Source organism: Onychostoma macrolepis, chromosome 18, assembly GCF_012432095.1.
Source record: "Onychostoma macrolepis isolate SWU-2019 chromosome 18, ASM1243209v1, whole genome shotgun sequence".
Taxonomy (NCBI): domain Eukaryota; kingdom Metazoa; phylum Chordata; class Actinopteri; order Cypriniformes; family Cyprinidae; genus Onychostoma; species Onychostoma macrolepis.
In genome coordinates this window covers 11,426,172-11,445,255 of record NC_081172.1, presented here as the reverse complement: position 1 = coordinate 11,445,255, position 19,084 = coordinate 11,426,172, and the positions used below count along the sequence as shown (strand labels likewise).

General features: G+C 37.0%; 1 protein-coding gene across 2 annotated transcripts; it reads left to right on the top strand.

The window, feature by feature from the left end:
• The first annotated feature begins 5,792 nt into the window (after positions 1–5,792).
• tgm2l (transglutaminase 2, like) lies at positions 5,793–19,069 on the top strand. Of its 2 annotated transcripts, none has more exons than XM_058751602.1 (14): positions 5,793–5,893; positions 10,468–10,741; positions 12,825–13,001; positions 13,216–13,446; positions 14,256–14,374; positions 15,033–15,161; positions 15,331–15,508; positions 15,622–15,760; positions 15,961–16,064; positions 16,162–16,404; positions 16,813–17,079; positions 17,194–17,354; positions 17,439–17,575; positions 18,404–19,069. In XM_058751602.1, exons 2-14 carry the CDS (start codon positions 10,726–10,728, stop codon positions 18,579–18,581), a joined length of 2,079 nt encoding a protein of 692 aa, XP_058607585.1. In that variant the 5' UTR covers positions 5,793–5,893; positions 10,468–10,725; the 3' UTR covers positions 18,582–19,069. The 2 variants fall into 2 exon arrangements, with proteins under 2 accessions (XP_058607585.1, XP_058607586.1); XM_058751603.1 differs by having other exon boundaries at positions 5,809–5,893; positions 10,520–10,741.
• Positions 19,070–19,084: the final 15 nt, after the last annotated feature.

Below are 19,084 nucleotides of genomic sequence, written 5' to 3'. Positions count from 1 at the left end.
ACTAAAAGATTTGATGATGCATATTATATACCAGCAAGCAGATGCGATCAGAATATGAACCCAATAAGCTAAATTGCATAAGTATTTTCCAATAAAGACCATACACACAGATAAGGAGTGCCCAGCTGCCGCTAGCCAATACTGCATATACGCACACACACGTGCGCACACACAAACATTTATTTTTTTTATGTATTTAATGTAACACTTTAGTTATTAACTAGCTGCTTGCATATTACTATATTAGCTTTTTATTAGTACTCATAAAGCACATACTATGCCTTATTATGCGTGATTCTACATCTTACCCTTCCTGAATAGTAAGGAGTTTGAGGCAAAAGTCAATAGTATGGTAAAAGTGAGAATTGGACCCAAAACTAAAATGTGTGTGTGTATATATATATATATATATATATATATATATATATATATATATATATATATATATATATATAATTTATTTATTTATTTTTAATTGAGACACTTAAGTTTTTATTGATTTTATGTATTTTTATCATTAACTGATTTTTATTTATGATCCTGAAGGATCTTTATTCACTCTTTATTAACCCTTTCCTTTGAACTGTATACAGTGAACTATTGGATCCTGAAGGATGAAAAATTCTTAATCAAATACGGCGACAGTAGCCCACTTGTTTTTATCCACAAGTTCTGTCCAGAACATCTCACAGTCCTATCTTTTCACAAACAGGAAAGAAGTGAACAGTTCCACTGGAGAACTTTCTGCCCACACAGCTTTGTGTAGGGATTTAATTGGTGCTCATCTGCTTGTTGGTATGTAGTATGCATCATCAATTTTTTATTCTAAAAAAAACAAATACCGGTAAATCCATTTCAATTTCTGTTACCGCACCAGTCAGCTGCAGTCCTGGTGTCTCTCAAAAAATGATTCCTGCTTTGAAAGAAGAAAGTATGGTCAAAACCTTAAAATTTCTAACAATGAATGCTTTCTATAAATATTATAAATGTATTACTACTGTGTTTCATTATAAAATAACAGTAAAAATTGTTTGCAACAAAACTTACGAAAATTACACATGGTTTTGCAACACATAAAAAGGGTATTACAGTTGAAACATTTTGCTACACTCACCATAGTTTAAGCATGCTATTTGTAGTAATGTGATCCCACATTTTCATTTTTGTAGCTATTACAAAAATTCTATACTTAATTGAACTGAACTGCCCAATTTTCATTCATCACTTTATTAATTTACATTCATGAAATGAATGTAAAATTTACATAACCTCAAAGCTGTAAGGATAAGATTACTGAATTTCTGATGTTTGTGTGTTGTATGGCTTTGCCTGCCATCAGTCAAGGCAAGGGAGGCAGTCTCTTTAGAGAAAAAAAAAAATGGATGAGAAAAGTATCGATATTACAAAAATAAATCAACGCAAGTATTACAAAATGTGACATTAAAAAGTGTAAAAGTTACTAGTTTTTATAATGTAATTCTGTCCAACAGCGACACCCGCTGGTAAAGTTAAAAAGAATAGCTGAACATCAGTTGACAAATAAAATATGTTTGTATTGTTACTGCCTTTTGTTATTATTTTGGAATAAATGTAAAAATACGTAAAAACACTAACTTGATGAGATGTATTGGTTTTGATAAACAGAATATTACACAGTCAGCCAATCAGTATTTTGCCTGTTGTTTCTAAAATAGTTGACAAATGGGTGGTTCGGTTATTGATTCAACATCTCAATAAAAGCAACAATTTATTTCACCCTATGCAATTTGGGTTCAGGGCCCATCACTCAACAGAAACAGCTAACTGTTTGTTTTTGGAAAAGGTTCAAGGCTACCTAGATAAGAGTTCTTATGTTGGTGCTGTTTTTCTAGACCTAAAGCAAGCTTTTGATACTGTTAATCACAAAGTTATTTTATCTAAATTAACATATTTAAATTTCTCTGAACATGCTCTCAAGTGGATAAAATCATATCTGTCCATTAGAAAGAAATGTGTTCGTATTAATGATTCAAAGTCCCCATTCTGTGAATGTCCAGTAGGGGTCCCTCAAGGCTCCATACTTGGTCCAATCCTGTTTACATTGTATATTAAATGATCTGCCAGAGGCATGTAAAAATGTTGATGTTCAGATGTATGCAGATGATGCTGTAATCTTTATATATGCTAGGAACTACCAAGAGATAGCAGCCACACTTACATCTGCAATGGCTCACATTGATGACTGGCTTACTAAGTCATGTCTCTACTTAAACATCAAAAAAATAGTCTGTATGGCGTTTACCAAACAAAATATGAAGGTGTCACATTCTAATGTGTTCTTTAGAGGACAGGAGCTTGATATTGTTAATTATTTCAAGTATCTAGGAGTCACATATGACTCCACCCTAACATTCAAACGTCATGTAAAAAAGGTGCAAATAAAGTTAAATTTAATTTGCAGAATTTTAAACAGGTTAGACCGTTTCTTGATACCAAAGCTGCCAAGTTGTTCTTATATACTATGATCTTTTCTCATATTGAGTATTGTTTTACAAATTGGTCATTAACTAGCACAACTACTCTTAAAAGTATTGAATCTCTATTTAAGAAAGCCATAAAAAATTTGGATAAAAAGGCATTGTCATTCCACCATTGCGATATCTTAGAGAGACATCAATTTTTAAGTTTTGACAATTTTAAACGTCTCAAGTGTGCTTGTTTGGTATATAAAGTGTTACATAATCTTGCCCCTCCTCCGCTGCATGGCTTTTTCCAAAGACTTGAAAGCGGAGGTAGCACACAGGCCTCTGTAAACGGGGATTCTGTGATTCCATTTAGGCGTACCACTTTTGGACAAAACGTATTGTCAATAATAGGTGGTAAACTCTGGAATAGTTTGCCCCGCCCAATAAGAGAGTGTCCTACATTCAACACCTTTAAAACTCACTTAAAACAGTGGCTTCTAGAAAACCAGAGATGTACTTATTTTTAACTGTCACACATTTATCACTCATACGCTATCACTGTTAAATTGAATGCAGTATAGAGGTGGATGAACAATGTTTCTTCCATCATGTATTTTTGTTTTGTTTTGTTGTTTGTTGTCAATGTACAGTGAGGAAAATAAGTATTTGAACACCCTGCTATTTTGCAAGTTCTCCCACTTAGAAATCATGGAGGGGTCTGAAATTGTCATCGAGGTGCATGTCCACTGTGAGAGACATAATCTAAAAAAAAATCCAGAAATCACAATGTATGATTTTTAACTATTTATTTGTATGATACAGCTGCAAATAAGTATTTGAACACCTGAGAAAATCAATGTTAATATTTGGTACAGTAGCCTTTGTTTGCAATTACAGAGGTCAAACGTTTCCTGTAGTTTTTCACCAGGTTTGCACACACTGCAGGAGGGATTTTGGCCTCCTCCACACAGATCTTCTCTAGATCAGTCAGGTTTCTGGCCTGTCGCTGAGAAACACGGAGTTTGAGCTCCTCCAAAGATTCTCTATTGGGTTTAGGTCTGGAGACTGGCTAGGCCACGCCAGAACCTTGATATGCTTCTTACAGAGCCACTCCTTGGTTATCCTGGCTGTGTGCTTCGGTCATTGTCATGTTGGAAGACCCAGCCTCGACCCATCTTCAATGCTCTAACTGAGGGAAGGAGGTTGTTCCCCAAAATCTCGCAATACATGGCATCCTCTCCTTAATACAGTGCAGTCACCCTGTCCCATGTGCAGAAAAACACCCCCAAAGCATGATGCTACCACCCCCATGCTTCACAGTAGGGATGGTGTTCTTGGGATGGTACTCATCATTCTTCTTCCTCCAAACACGTTTAGTGGAATTATGACCAAAAGTTATATTTTGGTCTCATCTGACCACATGACTTTCTCCCATGACTCCTCTGGATCATCCAAATGGTCATTGGCAAACTTAAGTCAGGCCTGGACATGTGCTGGTTTAAGCAGGGGAACCTTCCGTGCCATGCATGATTTCAAACCATGACGTCTTAGTGTATTACCAACAGTAACCTTGGAAACGGTGGTCCCAGCTCTTTTCAGGTCATTGACCAGCTCCTCCCGTGTAGTTCTGGGCTGATTTCTCACCTTTCTTAGGATCATTGAGACCCCACGAGGTGAGATCTTGAATGGAGCCCCAGTCCGAAGGAGATTGACAGTCATGTTTAGCTTCTTCCATTTTCTAATGATTGCTCCAACAGTGGACCTTTTTTCACCAAGCCGCTTGGCAATTTCCCCGTAGCCCTTTCCAGCCTTGTGGAGATGTACAATTTTGTCTCTAGTGTCTTTGGACAGCTCTTTGGTCTTGGCCATGTTAGTAGTTGGATTCTTACTGATTGTATGGGGTGGACAGGTGTCTTTATGCAGCTAACGACCTCAAACAGGTGCATCTAATTTAGGATAATAAATGGAGTGGAGGTGGACATTTTAAAGGCAGACTAACAGGTCTTTGAGGGTCAGAATTCTAGCTGATAGACAGGTGTTCAAATACTTATTTGCAGCTGTATCATACAAATAAATAGTTAAAAATCATACATTGTGATTTCTGGATTTTTTTTTTAGATTATGTCTCTCACAGTGGACATGCACCTCGATGACAATTTCAGACCCCTCCATGATTTCTAAGTGGGAGAACTTGCAAAATAGCAGGGTGTTCAAATACTTATTTTCCTCACTGTATATGTCACCACTATGTGTACCTTTTCATTTATAGTGAATGAATGTTGTATTATTTGTTGGTTGTCTTTATGTTAGTTTTATGTTACCTGCCTAGGGACTGCAGATGAAAAGAAGTTATTGTTACTAATTCTGGCATATTTACATGGTGTATTTTTATACAACAGTGTTCATGAATATGCATGGTCCCTATTAAATAAACCAATAAATAAATACAAAATATAATTGTATTTGGCCTTTTAATGTAATGTTTATTTAACCAGGAAATGTGACAACAGTAAGGTTAGATATGTGTATGTATATATATATATATATATATATATATATATATATATATATATATATATATATATATATATATATATATATATATATAGTCATACACGGCCGGAGGGTGCAGAAGGTGCAAGACGGACTCATATAGAAGTAATAGCTGGACGCTTTTGTCCATATTAGGGATTTCCTGGTAGGTTGTAAGTTATCACTGTGTTATCTGAATAAAAGGCAGAAACCTTTGGAAACGTGAAGACATTAAACACACAATTGCCACAATATATGGTTTATTTGTGCTTTTTTCAATCATCTCCAGGTAATAAATAAAGTATATGAACAATCAGAGGTGTAAAAAGTACTCAAAAATTTCACTCAAGTGAAAGTAAAGATACTCTTTTTTACTCAATTAAATACTCGTACTAATTTTACTCAATTAAAAACATACTTGAGTAAAAGTAAAAAAGTACAACTTTAAATTGTACTCAAGTATTAAGTACTTTTTTTTTCCTGACAGACATACAGAAGTTTTGTTAAAGGGAGAAAAATACAGGTTTTTCAATTCAAATTTATTTGTATAGTGCTTTTCACGATACAAATCGTTGCAAAGCAGCTTTACAGAAAATTTAAGTTTCTACATTATATTTAGGAGAAGGTTATTGGTGGTACTAGGGGTGTCCCCGAATAGTCGACGATTCCATGCTTCGATTTGACAATCCTGATTCGACTCCCAATCTCACAGTCGAATATTCGTGAAGAATCTTAAAAGAAATAAGCTTTAAATAAATATTAACATGCGTTAATAAATCCAAATTCCCCTATAGATTAAAGTTTTGCTTTCTAATCCGTCACCGACAGAGGAGCATCTTGGCGGCAGGGATGTCAAACTTTAACAAGACTCAAATTGACACAGGCAGAGTGGCAGACTTCATTTTTTTTTCGATCAGGTACGGTACAACAAGTGATTTCAAAACGTTTCAGTCGGTTTATTTATATCGTGTATATATTATTTATCTCGTATAAGATGCATTTGGTTGAGTTACGCTACAGTAAAGCGCTTCATTGTAGTACTATTCAGTGATTATCTCTTCAGCGCGCGGTGCGAGCAGGACAACAACGCAGAATATTAATAACTATGACTGGCACTGTCATATACATACCATTATAATGAGAACTCTATTATAATAAAACGCTGCGATTTTTTTAGTGTTTAGTTGTGTTTCTGCATGTTATTGCGTGAAGAACGCGTCCACAAAAGGAGTTCATTCAGAGCCACGCAGACGCGTTCAGGTGCATCCGGGGCATTTTGTGCAGATAGCCTATAAGTCGTAATATTAACGTTATGCTATATAAATAACGAAGCGTATTCTATGTGAGATAAATGAGTTAAATCCCATTGATTAAAAACCTGCTATCATATGCTTCATTCATCTTCAGCACGCGCAGCTCAAAACAGAAATGCAGAACGTAACTCATATACATAACATTATAATGAGAGCACTATTTAATATATATATATATATATATATATATATATATATATATATAATGTTCTGAATTCTTAAGGGTTTCGCTGACGTTTAATGTTAACTATCTTTTAATCAAAACATAAAACATTATTCACCCGTTTGTATCTGCGAGGCGTCCTTACGCATTTTCCTGTGTATTTATTTATGACTGCTGAATGTCTGACTTGACTCTTGGTAATGTATTTTGCCCCGCCCCAAATATATGATTCGACTATCAGTCGACTATCGGCATGATTCGAAAATTCGATTCGACTATGAAAACCCTTAGTCGGGGACACCCCTAGGTGGTACAGTAAAAATCATGCAGTTAAATTATTATTTTTTATATATATATATATATATATATATATATATATATATATATATATATATATATATACATATATATATGTATGTATGTATGACTTTCATTTATTAGATGAACACACAAACTAAGATCTAAATCATCTAAACTAAATAATCTAAATCAAGTATGGGACGTCCAAAAATGACACTTCAAAAACCACACAAAGTGAATATGACAGTAACTCATACAACCCCTGTTAATGAATCAGTGTCTTCTTAATTGAAACAATAAAAAGTACAAATACTAATATTTTAAACTTGACCGTCGTGTTCACTTTGTGTGGTTTCTGAAGTCGTCCTGTCCCCTTGCATTATACGGACTAATAATCTTTGCTTGTGTTCATCTGAAGAAAGAAAGTCATAAACATCTGGGGCGACATGAGAATCTTAATTTTTGGGTGAAATATCACTTTTAATAACAATGTAATGCAGAGGTTAGAAACATATTCCAGACAGAATGCAAGAATGGGTTGAATTAATGAGAGTCATAGAATTAAAACATACAACATTAACGTTTTGAAAGGCCACTTTTTTTGTGTTGTCTACGTCACTGTCTAAAAGGATAATTAATCTTTTAATTGCTTATTTGGGGCATTTTTTGGGGGGGGGGGGGGGTGTAATGGGTGGAAGAATCACACGACAAGGGGAGATCAATAAAGGCCCCGAAGGGTGCGTTTATTGTGGAAAACCGTCATGCCGTAGTGCTCAAGTGACGTGTCTTCGTGCTCCAGGATTGGTGTCTTTCCGTGCTCCAAGTGTGTGGTGGCTCAGTGTCCGTGTGCGTGGGGTGCTTCGGGCCGGCCGGTTACACGCTGCTCACTGGCAGGAGAAGGAGAGGAAAGTTAGCGTTACTGCGACTGGAGTCATCTCTCACCCGTCTGCGCCTCTTGTTGTTTTATATAGGCGTGGGTTAATGAGGTTCAGGTGTGGCCGGCCAGCCCGCGTTGATGGCGTGCAGGTGGATCTCCTCCGTTTCCAGGGCGACGCTGATGAGGTCCCGGGACACGCGTCACAATATATATATATATATATATATATATATATATATATATATATATATAACAGTTATGTCCCCCTCACTTCTGAAATGATGGCTACGCACCTGTATATAGTATACATGTGCTTATATACTGTCTATACAGCTAAGCACTCCTTATGTGTATGTTCTTTATGGGAAAATGATTATGCAATTTACCTTAATGGGTTCATATTCTGGTCAAATCTGCTTGCTGGTATATAATATGCATAATCAAATATTTTATTTAAAAATAAAACCCTAGTTTACAGCAGAAACTGCGACAAACGATCGTGACCCCTGGCACGAACTCTGGCAGCTGATACATAAAAATGTATAATAATAATAACAATAATAATAAATAACACACCTGTGGGAACTTTGCCTTAATATTTTAAAACACCATCGCTCGCCACTGAGAACAGTGTAGTTTTTACCGAGCAAACAGCAGAAACGGTGAGAAAAACCGTGGCAGCTGCCGTGGCACCTGTAGATGCCACAGGAAGTGGTGCAGCGACCTGCCACTGCCAGGGAGAACGCCAGCCCCTGCAGGGGAAGGCTGGACGTAGCACTGCTCACTGCAGAGCCAAATGGGAGGAGCTGGAGCTCTAGCTCACCCTCCCTGGAGGTAATGGGTGGAGTTTGACCTACTCCAGCTCCACCTCTGTGAAACTAATGGGTGGAGTAATGTTTAGCGATAGGGTAAGGGTAGGGTTAGGGTGTGGTTGGGCCAGTGGAGCTAACACCTCAACTTTTTTTTACGTCCAGCCGGTTCAACTTGCCCCTGGCCTATGTTACCTGAACCTCTGCTAGACCTTCCTCTCCCTTTACTCTCTTTTATGTTCATTCATATAGCAGATGCTTTTAATCAAAGAGCCACTGGTATGTTTCTCTGACAAAATCTCTTTGATGATAAATCAATGAGAAAGCAATGTGAAATTCAACAAAATCTGTGCTTGTATCTGTGTGTGTGTCTGTCTTATAGATCACAATATATTACGCCTTTCCATTTAATAATCTTACTTAAACAGAAGTAGTATCAGATGCTAAAGGTCCTAGTGAAATATTCCTGTTCGCAATACTTCAGATGATTTTGTTTCATTCTGGGCAGATAGGTTAGAATTATAAATGCTCTGAGTTGTTAAAATAAATATGGAAGTGGACCGCTGAATTGTTGTTGGACCGTGTTATTTTGTTTGGTCCCCTATCAAATCTTTTTGTGAGGTCTAAACTTTATAGCCTCAGTGTTGAAACTGATGAAGAAAGTGGCATGATGGTAACATTAAAAGCAAATGTAACATCAAGGGTGTTACCATTTATTTTAGAAGTGTTGTTGTCAATTATTATTTTTATGCTTTATGCAAAGAACAGAGCTTTAATACTTTGACAACATAATCAGCAAATTCAGTCTGCTTGCAAGCTACACCCTTGCAACCACAAACTATGAAACTTTACACATCATCAGCAGTTTATTTTATTCCTTCCTTCTCAATAACCTTTAACCGAAGAGACACTGGTATGTTTCTCACTTGTATGACAAAATCTCTTTGATGATAAATCGATGAGAAAGCAATGTGAAATTCAACAAAATCTGTGCTTGTTTCTATTCGTGGGTATTTTGTCCTGAAAACTACCTGTTCCAGCATTCCTCAGCTTAGTGTCACACACATGTGCGAATAATATTTTCTCTATATGTAGGTGCGATGGTGTTGATTCTCACCATATAAGCAAGACAGAGACCCTTTTGTGTGCCTTTGTGGTCAAAAAGAACTGTAGTAACTTCACAGCATGGTGAGAATCCACTGCCGGAGAGATCATTGTTCTTCCAGACAATACAGCAGACACATGACTTTATTTTGGGAAAGAGAATTCTAATGATCTATGTGGCTCCCAGTTGTTAAAAGTTGAATGCTGTCATATCATCAGTGAGGGAGCTTAATGGAATTTAATTAACTCCACAAACAGTGGGGAAATTTCTCACAAAATTATGTCAGAAGTTTTAGTTGTTTCTGCAGTTTGACCCCTTGACCTCCAGCTGACACGTTAGGCATTTCATACCAGTGCATTACACTTTACACATTACAGATAATATATGTTAAACTGCTATATTGTGCATGTTACTCAATGCATGCTCGACATTCAATTGTACAGAGAAAATTTAGGAAGGAAAGTCTCTGAAAACATTTTATGACTCATCCGAGTTTCATTTTTGTATTGCAGGAAAAAGTGCATCCTCGTTTAACACCTAATTCATGTTACCTAGAACATGTATTTTTTTGGTTTGTCTTTTCTCCCTTTGCTTAAATAGGAGGCTTACATAAAGATTAAAAATAGAAAGTAACTGACTTTGAGTCAGAGAAATAAAGGTGGAGTTGATCTATGGAAGTGTTACCCAACCATCAGAACTTCTCTTTTTAACAAAGGGCCCCTGTGTGTGACCCTGGTCCTTACGGAAAAGAGACAAAGTTTCCAGCAATGACGTGTTTGCAGAGACTACGCTGGTTGTAGTAAATACCCAAGTCTTGATTCTTTTTCCACAGAGGCAGAGCTGCATACACACACATAAGGCTGTCTGTACACACTTAGCACCTCTTAGACTGCTTAAGGATCTTGTATGTGTGTGTGATGTCAGAGGTCATAAAGGAAACGGAGAGGATGTGTGAGTCAGGGTGTGTCTTGTGCAGAAAGAAGGGCAGTCAGCGATAGAGACGGTGGGGCATCAATGGGCGTGGATGGCCTTTCCTTATAAAACGGATCCTAAAAAAGCAAAGGTATTACAGGGAGGACAGCTGTCTTGGACTGAACTACGGAAATTTACAGCAAACGTCAAGAATAGGATTTTACAAAGGCTCACCGATCACTTACAACAAGTGTCAAGCTAAATCCATCAATGGCCAGCCATAATGGTAAGCAAGTCACTTTAATATATTTGTTATATTTGTTAATATTGCTCAAAGAAAGAACTAAGTATATCAATATGATAGATAGCAACATGCTGTTTAGCATATACACGCTCGCATGTTAAATACAAGATGTGTTTGTTTACTATACTGAATTACTGTACAGATTGTTTTGAAAAGGTATTGTGAAGTTGTTGAAAAACTGTTTGTGTTAGTGAACTCAAATATATTACATAAAGCAGTCTGCTGGTCAAGAGTTTTGCCAAGAGGGCTTTTCCATTTCCATTCTATTTATGAAACTGTAGGTTTAAAAAAAAAAAACATCTGCTCACCAAACCACTTATAATTCAATAATGTGGTCTTTCTACCATGGATCAAAATACATTATGCCTTTCCATAAATTATAATCTTATTCAAACAACAGTAGATGCTAAAGGTCTTAGTGAAATATTCCTGGTGGTAATATTTCTGATGGTTTTAATTCATGCTGGATAGGTGTTGAAATAAACATGGAAGCAGACTGCTGACTTGTTGGCAGGCTGTGTTATTATATTTGGTCCCGTATCGGATCTCTTTGTGAGGTCTGAGCTTTATTGCCTCAGCTTGGAAAGCAATGAAGAAATTGGCATTACAGTAACATTAAAAGTAAATGTAGCATCAAACAGCAATGAGCAGAATCCAAGCTGATCAGAGAGAAATGTGTTACTATACACTTTAGACATGTTATTGTTGTCAATTATTATTTCTATGCTTTGTGCAAAGAACAGAGTTTTAATACTTTGACATATTCAGCTAATTCAGTTTGCTTTGCAAGCAAACACCCTTGAAACCACAAACTATGAGACTTTACACATCATCAGCAGTTTATTATATTCTCTTCCTTCTCAAAAACTGTTGTCTAGCATCATCTCATCACTCTCAGAAAAAATAGTACAAAAGTTGTCTGAAGCAGTACCTTTTCGAAAGGTACATCTTTGTACCGTATTTACCTCTAAATGGTGCATTTTAGTCCCTCAAAGGTATAAGTTTGAGAGACAGCTTTTGTGTCTTTATTTCTGAGATTGATTTGAGAATATACGTGCCAAGGAACATCTTGTTTTTCAGTCAAAGCAGGAAATATTGACTATGAGATCCTAAATATGAAGTATTTCTCATTAATTTTATGTTTTGTCATAACATTTTTTTGTTATAAGACTGGAATACACTACACAACATCTTAAAACACTCTAAACTAATTATTTTAAATCTTAAAACATACACTAAACTAAACTGTGGGTCACACATCACCAGACTTGCAAATTGTTCCAAACACAACAAACACAAAACATGCATCTTATAGCTAGGAGACGCATTTTTGATATTCTCTGACCAGAGAGAATCATAGTTCATAAAACGGCATCATTCACTATGCGATTTTCTGTGAAATCCCTCAACTCCAACTGCTCAAAATCGAACTCCTCAAAAATCGAAATACTTTTAATAGCTAACATTGACTCCTGCAGACTGCAAATCAGGGCAAAAGTCGTTTAGCGTAGGTCTATTGCAGCTTTTAGGGTGGTCTTAGACTTTTGGACCCCACTGTATGTTTGAAGATAATATAAGCAAATATAATACAACTGAGTTCAGCGGATCACAAGAAGATGACTTTTTTTTTTAAATTCACCAAAAAGACAAAACAGTGGAAAATCTTTTAATATTAATCATTTACTTTGAATGTTACGTCATACCACTTTCTTCATTACTTTCCAAGCTGAGGCTCTAAAGCTCAGACCTCACAAGAGATCCAATACCGGACCAAATAAAATAACCAACAAGTCAGTGGCCTGCTTGAATATTTATTTATACAATGCATTTTTTCATGAAACACACTTTTTGAGTGTGAAATTACAAACTGGTCAGCAAGGCTGGAAAATTGGAAACCATATCATTAATCCATTCCATGATTAAATTTAGCCACCAAAATAACTTGCACGCCACGTTCAGTAACATGTTATAGGTCAAGGGAACTAAGGCTTAATAAACTAAATGGATATTTGGATTATACTCGCTTGTATTGTTTAAACTGTTTATTAATTTATTTTGTGCCCAGCCCTACTGAGTGGTATAGATCTGCAGTGCTATGAGAATAACCATGCTCACCGCACTGAGGAGATGGACATGGAGCGACTGCTGGTGCGCAGAGGTCAGCCCTTCTCTGTAGTACTGCAGTGTACTGACCACATCCCACTGCTCCCAGACCACCAGCTCAACCTCATACTACACCTGGGTGAGTAAACTTGATGGAGAGAGTTACAGATTAAACAGTGAGGAGTTCGGTTTAGTGGTCAAGCTAAAAAAATAAATAAAAAAAAACAACAACTCAACCACAAAAATACTAAAATGCACATAACAACAACATAAGACACCACTGAGAAACATATATTTATATTATGTAAAGTCACATTTATCCTCTACTTTCTGTGCATGTTTGTGTGTTACAGGTAAGAATAATGAGGTGGTCTTGAAGGTGTCTGACTCAGAGCAAGACCATGGGAAATGGTGGTTCAGTCAGCGTAATGCTCAGGGCGAGGTGATGCTGACTCTCCACAGCCCTGCTGATGCTCTTGTGGGTCTGTACAGCATGACTGTAGTTCTGCTCTCAGCTGATGGGCAGATCCTGGAGCAAACCAAGTCTTACACCTTCTACCTGCTTTTCAATCCTTGGTGCAAAGGTGAGTATTTAAAGGCATCGTTCACCCGAAAAATGTAAATTCATATTTCCTCATGACTATGTTTCTTCTGTTTAAAAGGTTTTAGTTTATTTCTCACACAAAGGTACTGTATAACCTGAGAAAACTGAGAGTTGAATTGAAGACTTTTACCATAGTTTTGTGGCTCTTATATGTTATTTTGGAGTTTGACAGCCTATGTTTTTGGGTTCCATGGAAGATAAAATGTCATTGTCGGAACAACACGAGGGCTATTCACACTAAAAATAAAAACTTTTATGATATCTACAACCATACATTTTAAAAAACTGTTCTAATTCTATGAGAATAGGGAAGTCCACACCACAACAAGAACAACACTGAAGAATTATATAACTGGAATCACTTTCAAAATGATTTTTCTTCCAGTTGATGAATGATAAAACATTAAAAGACAATCATAATCCACCCATCAACTTTAAAGATTGCACATTTAAAGCAGCAGATGACTTCAGCACACACTTATAATAAACAGAAAATTATCATTCATTGGTGTCGATGCTAATATAATTATTGTTATTGTTAAAGGTGTTTGAGGTCAGTTAAGGTCAACAATAACTATAATGATAACTATATTAACATCTATACCAGCGGACACTAACGCTCTGTTTTTAAGGCCCGTCCATGCCAAGAAGGAGACGCACTTGCTGCAGATTGTATGTTGCCTGCAGTTTTAAATGTTCAAGCTGTTTAAAGTTGGGTGGATTCTAATTGGTTGTCACTGATTTTATTGCTCATCACAAAATTCTGACAATTGTATTTCTTTCCTGTAGATGACTCTGTGTACCTTCCCAGTGAGGAACTGCTGCAGGAGTACATTTTAAATGAAAATGGGATCTTGTACCAGGGCTCATGGGATGATATCACCACTGTGCCTTGGGACTTTGGACAGGTAACCTACAAATGCATTCCCAAGTTCTCAAGATCCAAATTTATACAGCCCCCATCTGTTTAAACAGTCTTGTGGTCAGTGCCCTCTTTGAGAAAGCATCATGGCCTGAGATGACTGACACACAGTGAGGATTTATGGTTGATGTTGCATGGTGGTGGAATTCAGATGAGGCTGAGTGTGAATTGTGACAGATCAGTGGCAGGAGAACCGCAGAGGGCTTGTCTGCTGGGTAATCACTCTCTGTAGATGTAAGACATTTCAGCAACCATGTCTGTCTCACAAACATGTAACTGTCCCATTTCAGGAGAAACTTGATTCTCCAGATTAAGCGGGAAAACTGAAAATGCTAAACTATTATTTAAAGCATTTAATGTCAGTTTGCACAGTAATTTCAACTCACAAATAAAAAATGTGCTCTGTACAGTCTATGGTTTTGACGTACAACAGTTTCCATTTCAAGTTCTCTTCTGTACACAAACTTTTTTTTGTCCAAATTATTTTCTGTGGATTAGCAGCATGTCACATTAACTTTAACTGTCTGTCTCTAATTGTGAATACTCCTTTAAGAAAACCTCTGCACCCCTCAGTAAACCTGCATTTTGTACTGATACAAACAAACCAAGATATTCATATCCTTTGGATTCCATTTTTCAAACAGTTTGAAAAAGATATGGTGGATATTTGCTTTGAAGTGCTGGACAATTCACCCGCAGCCCTGAAAAATTCAGGGATGGACATTGCTAACAGAGGAAGCCCTGTTTATGTTAGCAGGACTGTTACTGCCATGGTAAGGCATCTATCAACATGGCCATTCATTTTCTCCAGCCCTGTTATTATAATTATGTTTGCTCAAGCATAAATGATTTTTTCACTTAAGTCATCTGTAAAAAGTGTTTTACACTGTATACTTTCTGTGTATACATACGTTCTACATAAACAAAAATCTGCATTAACAGGTGAATGCTAATGATGATCGCGGGGTGGTATCTGGTCGCTGGGATGGAGAGTACAGTGATGGGGTGGCGCCAACACGGTGGACTGGTAGTGTGCCCATCCTGAGGCGCTGGACTGAGGGTGGAGGACAGAAGGTGCGCTATGGGCAGTGCTGGGTGTTCACAGGAGTGGCCTGCACAGGTAAGAAAGCGAAAGATTTAGAAAATATTAAGTGTTTCTAAATTCAGAAATGCGCCCTACTGTTATTATTTCTGTTGGTGATTCACGTGATCTGTAACATGCCCTTTCAACAGTCCTCCGCTGTCTTGGCATTCCAGCCAGATGCATCACAAATTACTCATCTGCTCATGACACTGATGCAAACATTTCTGTGGATTACCTTTTCAATGATCAACTTGAAAGTGTGTCTGAAGGCAGGAAGGATTCCATCTGGTGAGTTATGATATCCACAATAATTTTTTAAGCTCTAAATCCTTCTTGTATGACAACAGTTGTCTCCTTTTTTGTCTCCTAAGCAATTTTAAGAAAAACATCAGAGACAAAATTGAACTCCATTAAGTTTCCTCAGTTATTAAAGAGCAATAACATTTTCCTCTGTAGTCCCTGACCTGATCTTCATCCTCTTTTTTCAGGAATTACCACTGTTGGGTTGAGTCCTGGATGAAACGTGATGACCTCCCAGATGGTTACGATGGATGGCAGGTGCTAGACCCTACTCCACAAGAAAGGAGTGATGGTAAAAACAAGAACATCCAGATAACTACTTCTCTTATCTCCCATTACATAAAACTGGAATATTAGCTAGCTTGCCTTCTTCTTCCATCTTCTTACAGGAGTCTTCTGCTGTGGGCCTTGTCCAGTCCATGGCGTCAAGGAGGGAGAGATGGGGTTGAAGTACGACACCCCATTTGTGTTTTCTGAGGTGAATGCTGATCTGATTGTCTGGATTGTTCATCCAGATGGGGAACGGATTCAAGTGTCCCAAAACAGTAAAGTTATAGGGCGGAACATTAGCACTAAGAGTGTGTATGGAGACTTCAGAGAGGACATTACTGCTAACTACAAATATCCTGAAGGTAAAAACAAGCAACCTGTTGAATGTTCTCATTTGCTTTGAATTCATTGAACCACTTTATGATGAACTCATTCTGATCTTTGACATTCTGTTGTTAAATGAATTTAATTGTCTCCTATTGTACCTGAAACCTTGTACACGTTACTTCTATATATTTAATTTATATGATACATTTTATTATAATAATTGTTTAGAGAATAAGAGGCCTTTGTGATGCTAGCCTAAAAAGGAAAGGCATTCCATCAGTGTATTGCTTACAATAAGGCATGTTCACTGCAAATCATGAAATTTAGTATGATACATTTTGATTTCGTGTTTTTCATTTCAATTTATATTTGTCCATACCGACTGATTCTGAAATTGTGACATTCTGATATTAATCACATTCAAATGCTTTGTCCCACCGCAGGATCAATGAAGGAGCGAGAGGTTTATAAAAAGGCAGGAAGACAAGTGGGCCAAAAGAACGAAGGCCCAGGACAGCTCGAGCTTTTCATCAAGCATGCCCCAGCTATCCACGGGACAGACTTTGACGTGATCATAGAGGTGTATAATGCTGGTAGGGAGGACACAGATGCACAGCTCATAGTCACATCGAACGCAATAACCTACAACAGTATCCACCGTGGAGAGTGCCAGAGAAAGACAACCTCTCTCACAGTGCCAGCTCACAAAGGTAAAACTAGGAAACTGAATTATTTTGCGCATAGTGGTATCTGCAAACAAATTTTACTTCTCCTTTAAGGCTGCTTTACAATAAATTCCAAAATATCTTTGCCTCAATTTATAGCTCATAAAGAAGTATTGCGACTTCAGTATGACCATTATGGGGCATGTGTGTCTGAACATCACATGATAAGGGTCACAGCCCTCCTCCAACCCACTGATCAAGACAACATCATCCTACAAGAAATCAACATCCCCTTGAAAATGCCAGCGCTTCATATCAAGGTGATGAACCGTTCCATTAATACTAGCACTGTGTCATTGGCTTTGGTCCTTTTATCAATTACTGATATTTGTTCTACATTTCAGATTATTGGAAAAGCGATTGTATCACGTAAACTGAAAGCACACATCTCCTTCACCAATCCCTTGCCTGTTAGTCTACAAGGAGGTGTGTTTACTGTGGAGGGAGCAGGACTAACAGAGGCGAAAGAAATAAAAACACAGTATGTACTAGTTTTAGAAAACATACAGAGTATGTACAAGACATTAAATTAATTGTTCACCCCAAAATAGACAATTCAGAAAGTTTACTCAGCCTCAGGCCATCCAAAATGTAGATGAGTTTGTTTTTTCATTGGAACCGGTTTGAGAAATTTAGAACTACATCACTCGTTCACCATTGGATCCTCTGCAGTGGATGGGTGCCATCAGAATAAGAGTCCAAACAGCTGATAAAATCATCACAATAATCAACAAATAATCCACACGACTCCAGTCCATCAACTGACATCTTGTGAAGTGAAAAGCTGCTTGTTTATAAGAAACCAATCCATCAGTAAGGTGTTTTAACTTTAAACCATTGATTCTTGCCAAAATACCAGTTCATAATCCATAATAACACTTCCTCCAGTGAAAAAGTCCATCCCCTGTTGTCTTCTTGCATCAAAATCCACCGCATATTTGTTTACAACTGTTTTGGACTGTTTTTGCAGCAGTTAAAAACATCTTAAAAGCTTTTCACTTCACAAAACACTGGAGTCATGTCAATTACTTAGTGATGTTTTTATCAGCTGTTTGAACTCATTCTGACGGCACCCATCCACTGCAGAGGATCCACTGGTGAGCAAGTGATGTAAATTTCTCAAAATCTGTTTCAGTGAAGAAACAAACTCATCTCGGATGGCCTGAGTGGGAGTACATTTTCAGCAAATTTTCATTTATGGGTGAACTATCTCAGTATCCAGTATACATTTCTTGAAGTGCATTAGATATGATCTAAGACATCCAAGTTTTGGTTGACTGTTAACATCTATGTGTCTCTCTTTCTCTAGTGGTAAGATTGAACCTGGTCAGGCTGTGACAGTTAAATTCTCCTTCAAGCCCACCCGTGCTGGCCTGAGGAAACTGCTTGTCGACTTTGACTCAGACAGACTGAGAGATGTAAAAGGAGAAGCCACTGTCATTGTTCGGACAAAAATGCAAAATAGGAATGCTGTCCCAGAAATCTAGACAAGCATGTACAATTCAGAAAAGCATACATTTAGCGTGTTGTAAATGATATAGTTAATGCTATATACTTGACTTGATGACAGCTGTTTTGCTTGTTAATTATTTTGTTTGTGATTTGTTTATATAAAAAGTATGTAACAATTCCTTTATGATTACTTTATAACATATCTTTGCATGCTTTCACGCAGACTTTGAAAGCTACATTCTACATGTAAAATGCCCAGCCATGTGAATACACCATAGTTTTATATATATATATATATATATATATATATATATATAAAGCTTTATCAAATAACAATTTTGAAATCAGTGTTTGTTGATACTTTCAATCTAATGGTGTTGTTGTGTTTGACATGAATGTTTTGTAATAATTAAAAATATGCATGTAAATATGACTGCAGAATATATTTTCTGTATTTGTCCATTTTGTTAATCACTTCACTTCCAATAAACAGCAATATCACAGTGGAAATAAAATGTCAGAGAAATTTTATTTCAGG